This window comes from Grosmannia clavigera (genome assembly GCF_000143105.1).
Source record: "Grosmannia clavigera kw1407 unplaced genomic scaffold GCSC_173, whole genome shotgun sequence".
NCBI classification, from domain to species: domain Eukaryota; kingdom Fungi; phylum Ascomycota; class Sordariomycetes; order Ophiostomatales; family Ophiostomataceae; genus Leptographium; species Leptographium clavigerum.
Genome location: NW_014040765.1, coordinates 2,094,264 through 2,107,974, shown reverse-complemented (window position 1 = coordinate 2,107,974; position 13,711 = coordinate 2,094,264). Strand labels below are relative to the sequence as shown.

At 49.7% G+C, this 13,711-nt stretch overlaps 4 protein-coding genes across 4 annotated transcripts; 3 read left to right on the top strand and 1 right to left on the bottom strand.

Annotated features, from left to right (window-relative positions):
- Positions 1 to 311: 311 nt before the first annotated feature.
- On the bottom strand, positions 312 to 2,388 carry CMQ_7648 (nitrate assimilation regulatory protein; the record flags this gene model as incomplete). Its single annotated transcript, XM_014314653.1, has 3 exons — positions 312 to 356; positions 962 to 1,060; positions 1,153 to 2,388. 3 exons carry the CDS (start codon positions 2,386 to 2,388, stop codon positions 312 to 314), a joined length of 1,380 nt encoding a protein of 459 aa, XP_014170128.1.
- A 2,720-nt stretch (positions 2,389 to 5,108) lies between these two features.
- On the top strand, positions 5,109 to 6,497 carry CMQ_7639 (f-box domain containing protein; the record flags this gene model as incomplete). The annotated part of the gene is made up of 1 exon (XM_014314644.1): positions 5,109 to 6,497. The coding sequence occupies one exon, from the start codon at positions 5,109 to 5,111 to the stop codon at positions 6,495 to 6,497; it is 1,389 nt and encodes a 462-aa protein (XP_014170119.1).
- Positions 6,498 to 7,389: 892 nt separating this feature from the next.
- On the top strand, positions 7,390 to 8,607 carry CMQ_7543 (50S ribosomal protein; the record flags this gene model as incomplete). Its single annotated transcript, XM_014314548.1, has 2 exons — positions 7,390 to 7,666; positions 7,817 to 8,607. The coding sequence occupies 2 exons, from the start codon at positions 7,390 to 7,392 to the stop codon at positions 8,605 to 8,607; spliced, it is 1,068 nt and encodes a 355-aa protein (XP_014170023.1).
- A 2,866-nt stretch (positions 8,608 to 11,473) lies between these two features.
- On the top strand, positions 11,474 to 13,645 carry CMQ_7103 (thymidylate kinase; the record flags this gene model as incomplete). Its single annotated transcript, XM_014314108.1, has 2 exons — positions 11,474 to 12,380; positions 13,305 to 13,645. The coding sequence occupies 2 exons, from the start codon at positions 11,474 to 11,476 to the stop codon at positions 13,643 to 13,645; spliced, it is 1,248 nt and encodes a 415-aa protein (XP_014169583.1).
- Between the last annotated feature and the right edge of the window lie 66 nt (positions 13,646 to 13,711).

The window sequence follows — 13,711 nt, the reverse complement described above, 5'->3', positions numbered from 1 at the left end:
GGCACCTGCGATCTAGGCTTAGAGATGATACACAAAACAATACAGCTGCCAGCGGCGGCGGAGTCCAGCTGCGAAATGCATCTTGGTTCCAGTCAGCGTCACAGCCACAGCGGTATTTAACCATACAGTCGATGTCCCTTCGGTCGCTCCTTGTGTGCCAAACTTGCTCGCCTCGTCTTCGTTCGACTGATTGGCGAGTTATCCTTACAGCTACATTATGGTCTGCAGCTTTCGGGCCTGGGACACGTCCTTGAGTATGATGGTTTCACTGTGAGCAAAAGCCGAGATATGCGTATGAAGCTATACAGAACTTAGTCGCTGCTCAGGCTGACGTCAACGGTGGCGGCGACAGCGTACTAGTAAAGGAAAGAGCCGTGTTGCTTTCCTGACGACAACTTTCCGGAGCATGTATCGTACATATCAGGTAATCGTCTCGATTGTCTCCCGAGCTGACAGGGCTCGCAAGACCTGGAATCCGAATCCGGTTGCCTCGTCTTCCCCCTCCCCCCCTAAAAGGTGCATGCGATCGCTTCGCAGCAGCCATATATTCGACAGATCTCCTTTACCAAGAGCTTGAAAAATCTGCTGTCGGCCAGTCGCCAGAGAACCAATTAGCAAAATCGCATGGTCCAAAGCCATCAATATCTAGGTCGAATGCGTCAAGCGAACCACCTTGCGCGGCTAGAACGGTGTGCAGAGAACCTGTTGCGGGCGCAGTAACGGCAGGGGTCATAGGGCTAGCGGATGCACATGTGGCGGGACCTTCATATGTAGTTTTCGCTCCTATTGCTGGTATGTCATTTTCAACACGCAAAGAAACAGACGAATCTGTCGCAATGAGATCAGATTGTACCTGCGCCATTCGCAGGTACCCTCTTGACTGATTTTGGCAATGTCCTGCTGTTTCGGTTGTCTGAGTTACCACATCACTGGCTAAGGGAGGCTGGAATAGCCCAAGTACCATGCCATCCATTTCGGCATCCGTGATACCGGTGTGCTCCGGTACACTTGGCGCCAACTGCGCAAGTTCCCGGCCGATGAGACTGCCGAGGTTCTCACGCTTTCGAGCCCAATCGTCGTTAGCGGCACTCTTCTATGCTACTTTACAGTAAAAATGGCAATGAATAGCGGAACAGGCAACTTGAGACTTACGATGCGCAGCGTAGCAGGAGCTTTGATGCAGCGGTCAAGAACTCTGACGCATAATTGGATACTGTCGATAACTGGCTCCTGCTGGAGAGCAGTAGCTTCATAGAAGTCTGTCTGGCGGAAGTAATGCAGCATTCGTGCACATTGATGTAGACAGATTGGAAGGTCCAGATCTGTGACTGGAATACCGCTGTCAAGAGCCAACAGCAGCCGAAAAATTCCCACCATGGCCATGGCATGTTTATACGTCTGACGTCGGCAGTACTGAACAAAGTCCGGGCATTGAGCCTCAAGCTGGGCAGCGTAAGGTGCGGGCAAAGCTCCTTCCAAATTTGGAAGTGCAAAGCGATACAAATCAATGAAGCATTGCTCCCACCAAACATGTGTCATCAAAAATACACAAAGCCGCGGTGAATAAGTTCTAAGCCGAACATTCGCTTCCGACCACCGAAAGCTGGCTGGCAGTCTTGCTGCAAATGCTTCCAGCTCCCCAGCCAACACAGCACAGCGCGTCGGGATGGATGCGATATCGTCGACTTGGGGGTTTTGCACTGCATTTTTCGTATACTGCAGGATGCGACCTCGCAGAAAGTGGATGCGGACATGGAGGGCAAGAAATCCGGTGCTGTCGGGTAGCGGAGGTAGGGCTTGGCTCGCTGCTGTTTTTGGTGGCCGTAAGGGCTCCGATAATTCGGGAATATCAAACTCGAAATTTCTCTCATTGCAGGGCAGCTGGATACTGATGGCGTCGGATTTGTACATCCAGAGACTGGAGTCGATCTGCGAGCTGGCCATGCTGACATCAATCATATAGAGAGCCCACATCAGCCGTCTCCGTGACTCTCGGGCAAGAAAGCAGAGCCGGTTGTCTTCGTGCTCCAGTCTCAGAGCTGATGCCAATCTGGAGGCCACTCCATGCAGCATAAAGGCAGAAGAAAACCTGCCAGATAGGATGCGATGGTGCACGACAAACACAAGTGTCTGCAGGGCGAGCGTTGAAGGCCTTTCCAATCCACCCAGTGCCAACGCCTCCGCTTCGGTGATGCATCGCGTGCCAAGATCTCTTGTTCCGGGCCCAAGATCGGTCATAAGCGATGTTACCCCCACGAGAGCGAGGAGAAGAGATTTCTCGACGAGGCCGGCATGGAACCGCTGCATCAGTGAGGCACGGTGCAAAAATGCAAACGTGGGTATGTGATGGACGTAACCGAAGAAGTTATCGAACGTTTTCATAGCCATGGATTCCAAGATATCGACAGACAGAAGACGTGTCTCTTGCCCCGCGCCATCAATGCTTGTAACACCCGGCCGACAAGAGTCTGCCTCTGGTTGACCAGGCGGTCGACATTGGCCACAGTTGGATGCTGCAAGGTCATTTCCGCTCACATCACCACCGGTGGCTGATCCGGACACCGACCTAATCCTTGACCGTTTCCCCATACGATAAACGCAGTTGATTCCGAGAGCTTGGCACCTGTTACATACGGGCGTGCCGCCGCTGCAACGGGCTTTTCTCGAATGGCAGTTCTGGCAAGCCTGCCGTGCTCGCCGCCTCGGGACGACTTGGCCATCGTCGCCGAAATCACCTCCGGGACCGGTTATTGCGCTGGTCAGGTCCTGGGCCACGGCTGCGCCACCATCGTACGAACAGGAAAAGCCGAGCCTCTCGCAGTTGGAACACATCGACCGCCGGCCGTCACAGCGTACCTTCCGGGCGCGACACGTGGCACAGGTTTGGGACGCTTTTTTGATCGGTAGTGGCAGACCAGGCGCGGCATTCTGTGTATGCGCTGATATTGCTGAAGTATCCATTCATGTCAGTGGCTGATGGAGTGGTGAGTGAAGCGGACGGACTGTGGCGGCATCAGATGCTTTTCGGGTGGCTTTAAGAAGACGCCCGAGCAGTTGTGGTGGGTTTACCGACAGCTGGACCGTGTGAAGGGCATCTTGCCATCTTGGAGTGGAGAAGCGAGAATTGATGGGCTTAGTCCGCAAGCCAGCAGTCCACTAATACAGCATCTGGTTGGCCGGAATGTCGGGTTTCCGACTACATGTGCATGCGACAAAATAATATGGAGTCCTGGCCGAAGACTTTCCTTGACATGTTTGATGCGATACATGGCTGACTAGAACAGCAATTATCGCGCCCTCTTTGCAGACGGCTAAATGGGCTTGGGGTGAAGATATTCTTCATTCCAGATGCAGCCATGTGGCGTTGCCCTAGGCAGCGACCGCGGTGATCGGCTCTCTGGAATGTTGCCAATCTCGGTATTTGGTCTCGTACACTTATATATCAATGTAGCCATTGTGCAGCTGCGGACTGTATTTATATGGCGTGTGTATGTACCAAACGATACTACAGCACATCATTATCGTCATACGGCAGCCCGGATGGCAAAACCAGAAGTTACATCTGGCGATGGCCAATCGTCCAAGAAAGACGAGTTTTTGCTACGAGTACTCCCCCATGTGGTGATTGCGGCTTTCGGCTTCATTTTGCTTTTCGTCGTTATTGCAGTCGTGGTATCTGGTCTTGTTATTGGTGGCACAATCCAGGTGGCCGCAAAGGCAATCGGCCTGACACAGAGCCTCGTCCTCTTCTCGGCGAGTGAAAACTATGTGTTATCGCAGTACCATTCATATACTAACAACTGTGCTTCTTAGTCCATATTCGGTGTAATGTACGTGGGCTTGCACACCTACGCGGCAAGGAAGGCACAATTCGAAATAGATCGGCACCACCGAGAACAAATACCACCCTTACATACGACTGCCGTTATTCTGTCCCGAATTACAGTCGGGTTTTGGACAACAGCTTTGGTGGCAGTGGCCATAACGCTGGGAAGTAATTCTACGACAACCAATTACTCGTCAATAGGGGCACTTCGGGCAGACCTCGCGGCCTGTATAGTGAACTGGTAAGCAACTTCGAGCCAGGTCAACTAGATGATCTGCACCACGGTCTAACACCACTGTAGTCTGTGTATGGCCGTGGTAATCCTTGTCATCGAGCGAACAAAAAGGCCGTTTGTCCTACCCTGGATTACACCGCCCACACCCGAAGGTCAGACTTCCTCTGCGAAAGCTTTCATACGAGATATACTTGTTGATGGAGTATCTGGACAACCTTCCTCTGATACCATCGGCAGCATCGGAGAAAGCACAACCCTCGTTACCGAAGGCTCCACTCGCCGAGCCTCTTTAAATAGCCAAGACACTGCAAGAGAACACATTTCGAGCCCTGACGTCACGAACGGAGCAGAACCTGAGAAACCCCCTCGAAGCACACCGACAGAGCGACAGCACCTATGGAACCAGGTAAACGAGGGTGGGAAAAATAGCCCATCACCCATACCACCTATACATTCAGCGGCAAAGATCGGTCCACGGCCAGTGAAACACCAGTCGTACCACAAAGGACAAAGGCATTTCCATCCGCTACCCGTGAATTTTTCTGAAGGGTCATCCTCCCCAAGGGCAACACCCAGAATTAGGGTGAAACCTAAAGTACCTACGAATGGTCTTGCAGAATGTTCCCCGAGCTTTACAGACTCTGGAAAAGAGCGATTGGTTCCAGGCGAGAACGCAGAAGGAAAAAGGTTATTCAACAGAGCTGTCGAGGGACTGAGACTTTCTAGGGCCAAGGGACAATCCGTATACGACGACGGGTCGAACCTGAAAGTGCCGGGGTCGTTTGCTGAATGGTAACTGAAAGGGAGACCACTGAGAAAAGATGTACAATATAAATGTGGAAACGGACGTTTATTAGCGGTTAGCAGTTGGCAATACTAACAGCAATCACCGAATGGGAGCTGTCCCAGACTGCGAGTGCGGCTGTCTGGAATTGCTTTAGTACATATTTTAGGCAGCTAACACCCCTCCCACTTTCTTGTCCCGTCCGACTTGGGAATTATATTTGTCGAAAAAAGCTTCATGCTTTGCGCACGTAACAGGGGAAAATGGAGTCTACAACTTCTAACCCGATGGTTTGTCTGCCTATTGAGATACTGCTTCGGATTACATCCATGCTCAACACCACAGAACTTGGTGCCATGAGGTTGACCTGCAAACACATCGAGAGGTCGCTTTTCAACTCGTTCGGTTACGAATTTTTCCGCAAAAAACAGTTCATGCTCAGTGACGAAAGTCTGCAGACGCTCATAGATATTTCACGTCATGAAGCTTTATCGCCTCTACTAAAGCATCTCATCATCGGCCTTGACCGATTTGACCCCTCGATGTCAACGTTTGACAGTGCCGATGCAGCGTTGTTTTACCTGGTGTCAACAGGCCGACAGCTCAGCCTTGTCAGAACTGGAAGAGCTGTTCGGATGCTCAAAGAGGCCTTTGAAAATTTGAAAAACCTGGAAACGGTCAGCATCCGAGATTTTGATGGACAATACAGGACTCGAGACGGACCAAACGCCCGGTGGGGGAGCTATGGGGCCTCAGAAATTCGTCGAAGGATTGGTCGTTCTCTCCCCATCTCTAATACAATCGCCGACGACCATGCTACGGTGGTTTTTACAATCACTCTGGCGGCATTGGCCGAGGCTGGCTGTCGTCTGAAGAACCTAGAGGTTCTGCTGCGGTCAAGAAACTGGGGGTTGAGAGACTTCGGGTTTGACCTCAGTTCTCAAACCTGTGGGACGACAACAGCTGTTGTATCGAGACTTGAGAAGCTTCACCTTGATGTTTACCTCAACTTCGTACAAACACGGGTAGGAAGTTTGACAGGACACAACGTGGATCCAGCCATACCTGGACTGCTACTTCGCCGATTTCTTGCAGAGGCACATCAGCTGACCTGGCTTCGGCTTAACTTTCAAAACTCTTTGGTTTCGGTGTCTGACGCGTTTATTGAAAACCTCGGCCGAGGTGAGGCCTCAATGTCCTCTTCCCAGCTCCTAAACCTGAAACGGCTTGATCTGGGAAATGCCAAATTTTCTTCCTCGAAGTTGGTCCACGCTCTGGCAAACTTTGCTTATCTGACTGGAATCAGTATCTGGAAAGTGAATCTCCACGATACAACTGCCGATGATTGTTGTCCCAATCTGTGGTGTGACGTTTTGAAGCAGTTTGCAAAGATGCCTGCTCTGAATTTTTTGTCAGTAGGACTTGCCAGCCAACAAAAACCCAGAAGTATTCGCTGTCCTGTAACATTTGCCGGGAAGACAACTTTCAACTATACGGATAATGCAATTGGTCAATTTTTGGAGAGCCTTATAGATGTTACAGAAGTCCTGCGGCCACCAACGCTAGCTCACGTTAATGACGACGAATACGAGGAAGGTGACGGAGCTGATGACGACGAAGAGGGGCCCGAGTCTGACGCGGACGACAGCTGAATGTGGTCAAACAGATAGTTGCGAGCGCATTTGGCGATATGTCTTCCGATACAGCGCGTCAAATCTGATCATTGCATTCGTCTGTGAGTAGAGTGCATCTGGTCCACGTACAACAAAGCCGGTAGCCTTGGACGGCCGCCAGACCACGCAATGACTGTCAACTTCCCCTCCTCCGGATCGTACGAACCCATGCGGATCATTTGGAAGCTTCTAGTATATCGTATGCAAGCAACCTGGTTTCGCTCACGCATTGTTCGTCGGACATCATAGCAATCCCTTCCTGGCTAGCTCCACCTTTCTAGCAGCTTCGCCTTCCTTGAAACCTCCTCGAGAGACGCATATCATGCTGCCATCCGCTAGTTCGAACTTGTCTTCCAGGGCAGGGAATGGACATGGACAATGATGCGGGAAATGAACGCAAGCTATAAAGGTCGTTAGTTCACATTCATCAGTCTAGGGGAAAGTTGCTGCATCTTTGGGATATGGCTACCTAGTGTTCCTGGGCAGAGATATTTGTCGCAATGTGCTTTGTCGACATTACTTTGATACCACGAAGAGTCACTGGGCACGTTTCGTGGCTGCTCTGGCTGTTGCTGTTGCTGGCCGCCTCCAAACATTTGATCGAAGAAACCAAATTGCGCAAAGCCGGAGGAGAAAAGGGCAAAGGAAACCAGATATATGAAAAGCGACGCCCCCATTTTCGTGTTTGATCGGGCCTTACCAAGACACAGAATGGTATAATTGTTGACTCGTGAGATCCTTGGGATTACTTGAAAGAAATGTGGTCTTAATACGGAGCAGCTGTAACGGATTGTAAGGACAAATTGTCTTATCGGTATCGGCCACAATCACGTGCTCGAGCTCACAAAATCTACTCCCCGCGGAAACTTCAATGATCTTCCCTCTATCCCAGGCTTTTGCAACATACGAGCGGCCCAACCCGAAAGCATATGCAATGCGCCTCCCAAAGTTGCAAGTGTCAGCAATGGCATCCCTTTTAAGTTGTGCACTTACGAGGAGAGTTTCCCCGTCAATATGGTCTCGAAACCCGAGTGATGTGCTTTCAATTGTTGGGGGACACCGGTTCGCCGCTGTCAAAGCGCAAGGTGCTTACCGGCTGAAAAACAAAAAGACGCTCCCGAAGAAGTTGGGAGCAAAGAGGGTGGGAGGTATGTGCTTGTTCAATCTGCTTTGCCTGTTTGAAAGCATGTGTATGGCGCTGCCAAATATCAGATTCAGTTATATTGCGCGACGCCGTACAAAAGCAAGCTTGTACGCATGCAATGAATCACCATGACTCTACTAACAGTTGATCTTAGATCAATATGTTCTCCCAGGAACAATCATATACAAGCAGAGAGGCACGCTCTGGCATGCTGGGGAGAATTCAATACTGGGGAGAGATCACACTATACATTCGGCCATCGCAGGATTTGTGAAGTACTACCGCGACCCAGCAAAACACCCAGATCGTCAATACATCGGCGTCACATACGACCGAAACGATACACTACCATACTCCCCACAGGAAGCTCGGAAGAGAAGGTTGGGCATGACTGCTATACCACGCAAATCCAGTGCTGCTTTCGAAGTATTAAGCAAGAGCGGTATCCCGCGAAGGGTTATACGGAAGGAGGGTGTTCTGGAGATGGGTGGCGCAGTTACAGCCGAAGACCCGACAGCCGCAGCCGTTGAAGCGGCTGAGGCTGCTGCAGAAATGGCAGACCCTTCTGCCGACGGAAAGAAAAAGGCAACCTCAAAGGCTAGTCGTGCGGCGCGACGCTGGAACGCATATGTGCGGACCAAGAGGTCGAGCCGGATGCTTTACCTGGGGAAGAATTACAGCTACCAAGAGTCTAATTTCCAAATTGGTCGACTCATGGGTACGCACAAGGGGAAAACGCCAGGCACTCAACGATATGGCAGTCGCCGGAGCATTCTACGCCACAGAAGGAAAAAGAGAGATGAGCAGCTTCGTCAAGTCAGGGGGATGGAGAGGCAGGAAAGGGAATTGGCGCTTGAAAAGGGGCGACCCCGCAACAACACTGGAGCCACAAAGAAATTCGAAGGAGGGAAGAAGCCTAAAAAGGGAAAGAAAATGGCCAAGTGAAGTTTTGGGTCATGCACAACATATGTATAATTTTCTAAGACAGGTAAAATACAACCGTGTTGAAAGCCCAATGCAGTTTACACTATAGCAGCAGTACCGTATATCATCACATGGTACAGGTGGGAGTAGATTTGCCTTGTGCGCGTCAGCGACAGTGGCGAGGATCTGCAGCAGTCGTTTCATACTCCTACACTTAAATGCAACGTGCCTCGTTTTCCCTTGCACAAGCAATTTTCAATAGCAAGCATGTATCGGGAAGAACGAGTCGAGAAGCATAAGCCGCCTTGCATCTTTTGTATTTGTGATTGTACCGAGTGCTGAAAGTTTCTCCTCACAGACAAAACTGGGATCCACGACTTCCTATCGGGCTAGCAGTGAGATATCTGAACTATCTCCGCAGCCAAAGAAATGCATCGCTTTCAATGTTCGAGCATCTTCTCGCTAGCTTTCAGACAAGTTGTTGCTGCTGTGGCATGACCCGTCATGTGCGTAATTCACCGGTTTAATGTCTTTATATGCCTTACGCACCCACCTTCTCAACTATCACTATCTATTATTGAATCTCTGTCTTAAGGTTAGTTATGCAAACAAATCCTGCCGAATACAAATTGCCCAAGTAGGTTTCTGCCCTTGCAGATAGCTATCAAATCCTGCCCGATTCAACTCACTAGAAGCTTCTTGTAACAAAGCTTTCAATAACAGAACAAAACTCGAAAGCTTTCTAGCCTGGTAAAAGGAGGCCTTCATCATGGTTGACAAGTGTGACAATGGACGACTATCTTTATAGGTCTTTGTGCTGTAATTCACAATTTAAAAGGGGGAGGGGTCTAAGTCTTATACTGGTTTATATATCCGTATAATGAAGTAAATGAACGGAGGAAAGAAAAGCAAGGCAAACCTTATTAGACTGGCAACATAAAAAAATATGGGCTATGTATCCTAGGACACATATCGCGATCATCGGATACGAACGGTTCAAGATGAGGTGAAGATAGGCTTTAACGCTTAGTTGAAGCCCACAAGAGTCGGACTATGACTGAAATATCACATTGGCAGCCAACCAGCCGCATGAAGACACGAGACAGTCTTTATCACTAATGTTGCAGACGATGCATACAGCGCTATCGTACTCCGTATATGTAGCTAGTCAGATACAATTTGGCTGATAATAAAACACATGTGATGCTCGGAAACCGTACATGGTACAGAGTGCTCCGTTGAAAAAAAATAGAAAAACAGTCGAAACATCGTTCCTGGCTAGAGTACTCGTGCATAGTACGAAGTACGGAGTAAGTCACATATATCTGTCGATTTACACGGATACAAGTACACAGTACTCGTGCGTCGGGGGCAATAATTGGCAACCATATTAGCTATCGACGAGTTGGTGTGATCTGTTTACTGGCTTTTACGAATACTGTGCAGCTTTCTAGCAAAGACTTGTAGAATGCAAGATGTATGCTGCAACGACGCCATCGCTGAGCGCCTTCCAACTATATAATCGAGTCGGGTTCTATCGTTTATGTCGAGGGACGCGCGAACTCAAGCTGCTCGTAACACGCGCGTATAATGTAGTAGCTACTCCGTACATATGCCGAAGAGACGCGTTGATTGGCCCACTTATAAATATCTAGACCAATGCACTAATGCTTACCCCTTTACTAGAGCGAATAGAAACGCGTTCTGACCCCTCTCATGACACGACCATTCTGTAGACGCAGTGCGAGGATATTCAACGCGACCGACACCAATTATCTGAACCAATCCCACCCATTTCTTCCCGCCCTTGGCTTTGTTGTCTCGGTTCACCCCCCTCGCACGTCGTTGTGCTGCCATCCACCAAACCGCTACTGCAACCTCTTTCCGCGACCTGCGCATCCTCTCAATTCGTGTTTTTTCTCTTGACCCCCGGGTTTCCTGCAGCGTACTCCGTATCCGTATTACGGGTAGAAACAAGCTGCTTCATTGCGGACCGGAACCACTTAATATCTCACACTCGACTGGCTGTCTGTTTTTGGAAAGGGCTGCGTACTTATAACCGTGGCTGCAGGCTGAGATTATAGGTCCCATGCCACCAACCTGCTCATATCCTGGCAGACGCAACTGAGTCTGGAAGGGATAACTCCGTGTCTTAGATTGGACAGATACGACTCGGCTGAAAAGTACCCACTTACGGAGTAAGATACATCCTACGACAACGGGTGACGCCTGACCCAAAATCTAGACCCAGGGATTCTTAAAATCGGCGCGGTCTCCTCGCTAGAGGTCGCTTTCAATTTCGATTTCCCATCTTCCATTCCCATCTACCCCGTCTACTTCTCCTCCTTCTCAATCCCACGAACACAGCGCTTAGTTCTCATACAACGCATTGTCTTAACCACGCAGATAGAATGGCGTCTGTTGTTCGGAAACCATTTGCTCCTCTTGACGGAGGCCGCCTCCAGTGCTTAACGAGCGCAAAAAATAGGCAAAATAGTACGTTGCATATCCATGTGTGCGCAGCTTGCCCCCGACAGTCTGTCGTCAATGTGTAGTCTTTTTGGCTCTTCACCCTCTGTCTTTTTCGAATGATCATGAATTTGCGCTGTCGCGAGATTTGCTTCCATCATTGCTATGTTGCTTTGTCGCATTTCGTACCGATAGCAGCTAATTGGTAGCAGCGATTCTATCTTCTGCCGTAAAGAGAAAAGCTTCGGACTCTATTATCATCGAAGATTTGGAAAATGTCGACCCTTCTTACTCCTCCAAGCGGCCCAAGGGCAGTGATGGCTTCTTCTCCGCCAAGGGCAACTTGAAAAAACAAATATTCATGGCGCCCAAACTTCACCCTACGCAATACCGGCCTGCCTTAAACACATTGCCCACAATGCAATCTAGGACAGTGCTCAAGCCGAAGGCGCCATCTAGCAAGCTCAACCCAGATACAGCACGTCGTTCATTGCCAAGTTTCGCCAGCAGTGATTATTATGTCCGCGGTGTCGGTAGAGGTGGCATCTTACAAACAAAGCGTCGTACCACCACATCCTCTGCTCGGCGAGAACCCTCCTCCAAACTTGCACCCGCCATTCCATTTTCCATTGATGCGGCCCTGAAGGGCACCCTGTCGGCTTACGCATCTTCCTCGCCAGCATCTGCTCCAGCCTCGTCAGCCCTTATTTTGGACGAATCTGAGATGGAAGCATCGTGGTTCTTCAGCATCCATGAAGATACACCTGAACAAGAGATTACCAATCTGCTCCAACACAGTACATGCGTTCTGGATATCAGCAGCGATGAAGAATCAGAACAGAAGGCTCGGCATGCGAAAGCGGAGGGTAGGGATAAAGAGAACATCCCTCCAGCCAATGACGCCAGTCAAACAAGTCGGTCACGGTTGGAAGCAACAGACAGTATGCTTGTGGACAAGACACGCAACCCGCTATCGCAATTGAACGCTGCAGATTTCTACGAAGCGGGTTGCGATGAGACATCCATTGTGCTCGTCTCGTGCGACGACTTGGAAGAGGACGGATCTGGGGACAAGCTGTCGCGACCTGTCAAGTCATCCGCGGAAACTGTGACTACGGAACCTACTTCGATTCCTATAACCGATGAGCCCACGGCCGGATCAGTTGATGCATCGGTAGAAGAACTTATGGCTTGTCGGGGGGGACCAGAAGCAGTCGTCACCGTTGTTAAATCAATTGACGGAACATGCCAGAATTTCGATGTGTGGGAAAGCGGAAGCTCCAGGGAGGAGAATTTGTCGCCTGCACCACCGCTGTTAAGTGAAGGTGGGGTTTTAGAATCTAACTGAACAAGACGATGCCGGGTGGTCATGGTTTTTTTATGTTTAACGCTGTCTGATTACGCTATTTGATGTTTGTGGTTTGTTTGGCGTTGTTTTACAAAGGCGTTGCGGCATTGTGGTTCCGGCTTTGTGTAGGATGTTGGCTAGCTTCCTGAATATAAAAAGGACTGGTGGGACCAGAACAATGTGACACTTGAACCACGTGATTTTTTTTTTTTTTGGGGGGGGGGGTGTTATCTTCAACTTATCATGCCCAGGCAAGATTCTACTGAGTATAACGTATTCCGACTGTTACAAGTATTAGTGTCACTACTGTCAATCGCATAGGCTCGGCTACATTATCGTATCTCAATCATGGATTACCAAGACAAACAGACCGGTGAATTCTCAGCACCAGTGCGGGGAGCGCTGGTTGTTTTAGAAGGATTGGATCGCAGTGGGAAAACAACACAGGTGGAGCTGCTCAAGGAGCGCCTTGAGAAACTCGGGAGAAATGCCCAAGTTCTTCGGTTTCCAGGTAAATACAAAATCCCGACAAGATAAGCACGCTGATCGCTGCTTTTGCTCATAAAACTAGACCGAACAACTCCCATTGGACAGATGATAGACAGCTACTTGAAAAGTCAAAGCGAAATGGATGACCACGTTATACATCTTCTTTTTTCAGCAAACCGGTGGGAGGCTGTGTGCGTTACCACAATTATCTTACTACTAGTCACCTTCACATTCTCAACTGACAAAATTCTGCACGGGCTTAGAAAGACTATCAGTTCTCTGCTTGAAAGGGGGATTACCGTTCTCTGTGATCGGTATTATTACAGTGGCATGGTATATTCGGCAGCTAAGAGAAATCCCACTCTGTCTCTATCTTGGGCACGTGCTCCTGAGGTTGGTCTCCCGCGACCAGACCTCGTACTGTTTCTCGATCTGGACGAAGAGCAAGCCAAGAAGCGAGGTGGCTGGGGAGACGAGCTCTACGAGAAGGCGGAAATGCAGCGTAGGGTGAAAGACCTCTTCTGGGGACTGAGTTTTGGCCGCATAGATGTCAAGGGTGCGGTGAAGGCCGGCGAAGATCACGCAGATTTTGCAGTGGGATTGACATTCAGACAGGAAGAAGAAGATTTATCGGTTGTTGACGCATCGGCAAGTGCCCATGACGTCGCGGACGCGATTTGGAAAATTGTACACCCTCGTATTTCGGCCGTTGATAGAGGCGAAGCTGGTAAAGTCGTTAGACGGGTTTCATGAAACAGGAAGTGATGGCTGCCGTACCTTTAAATGGCTGCATTGCTTCACAGTCAACTATTAGGCCGG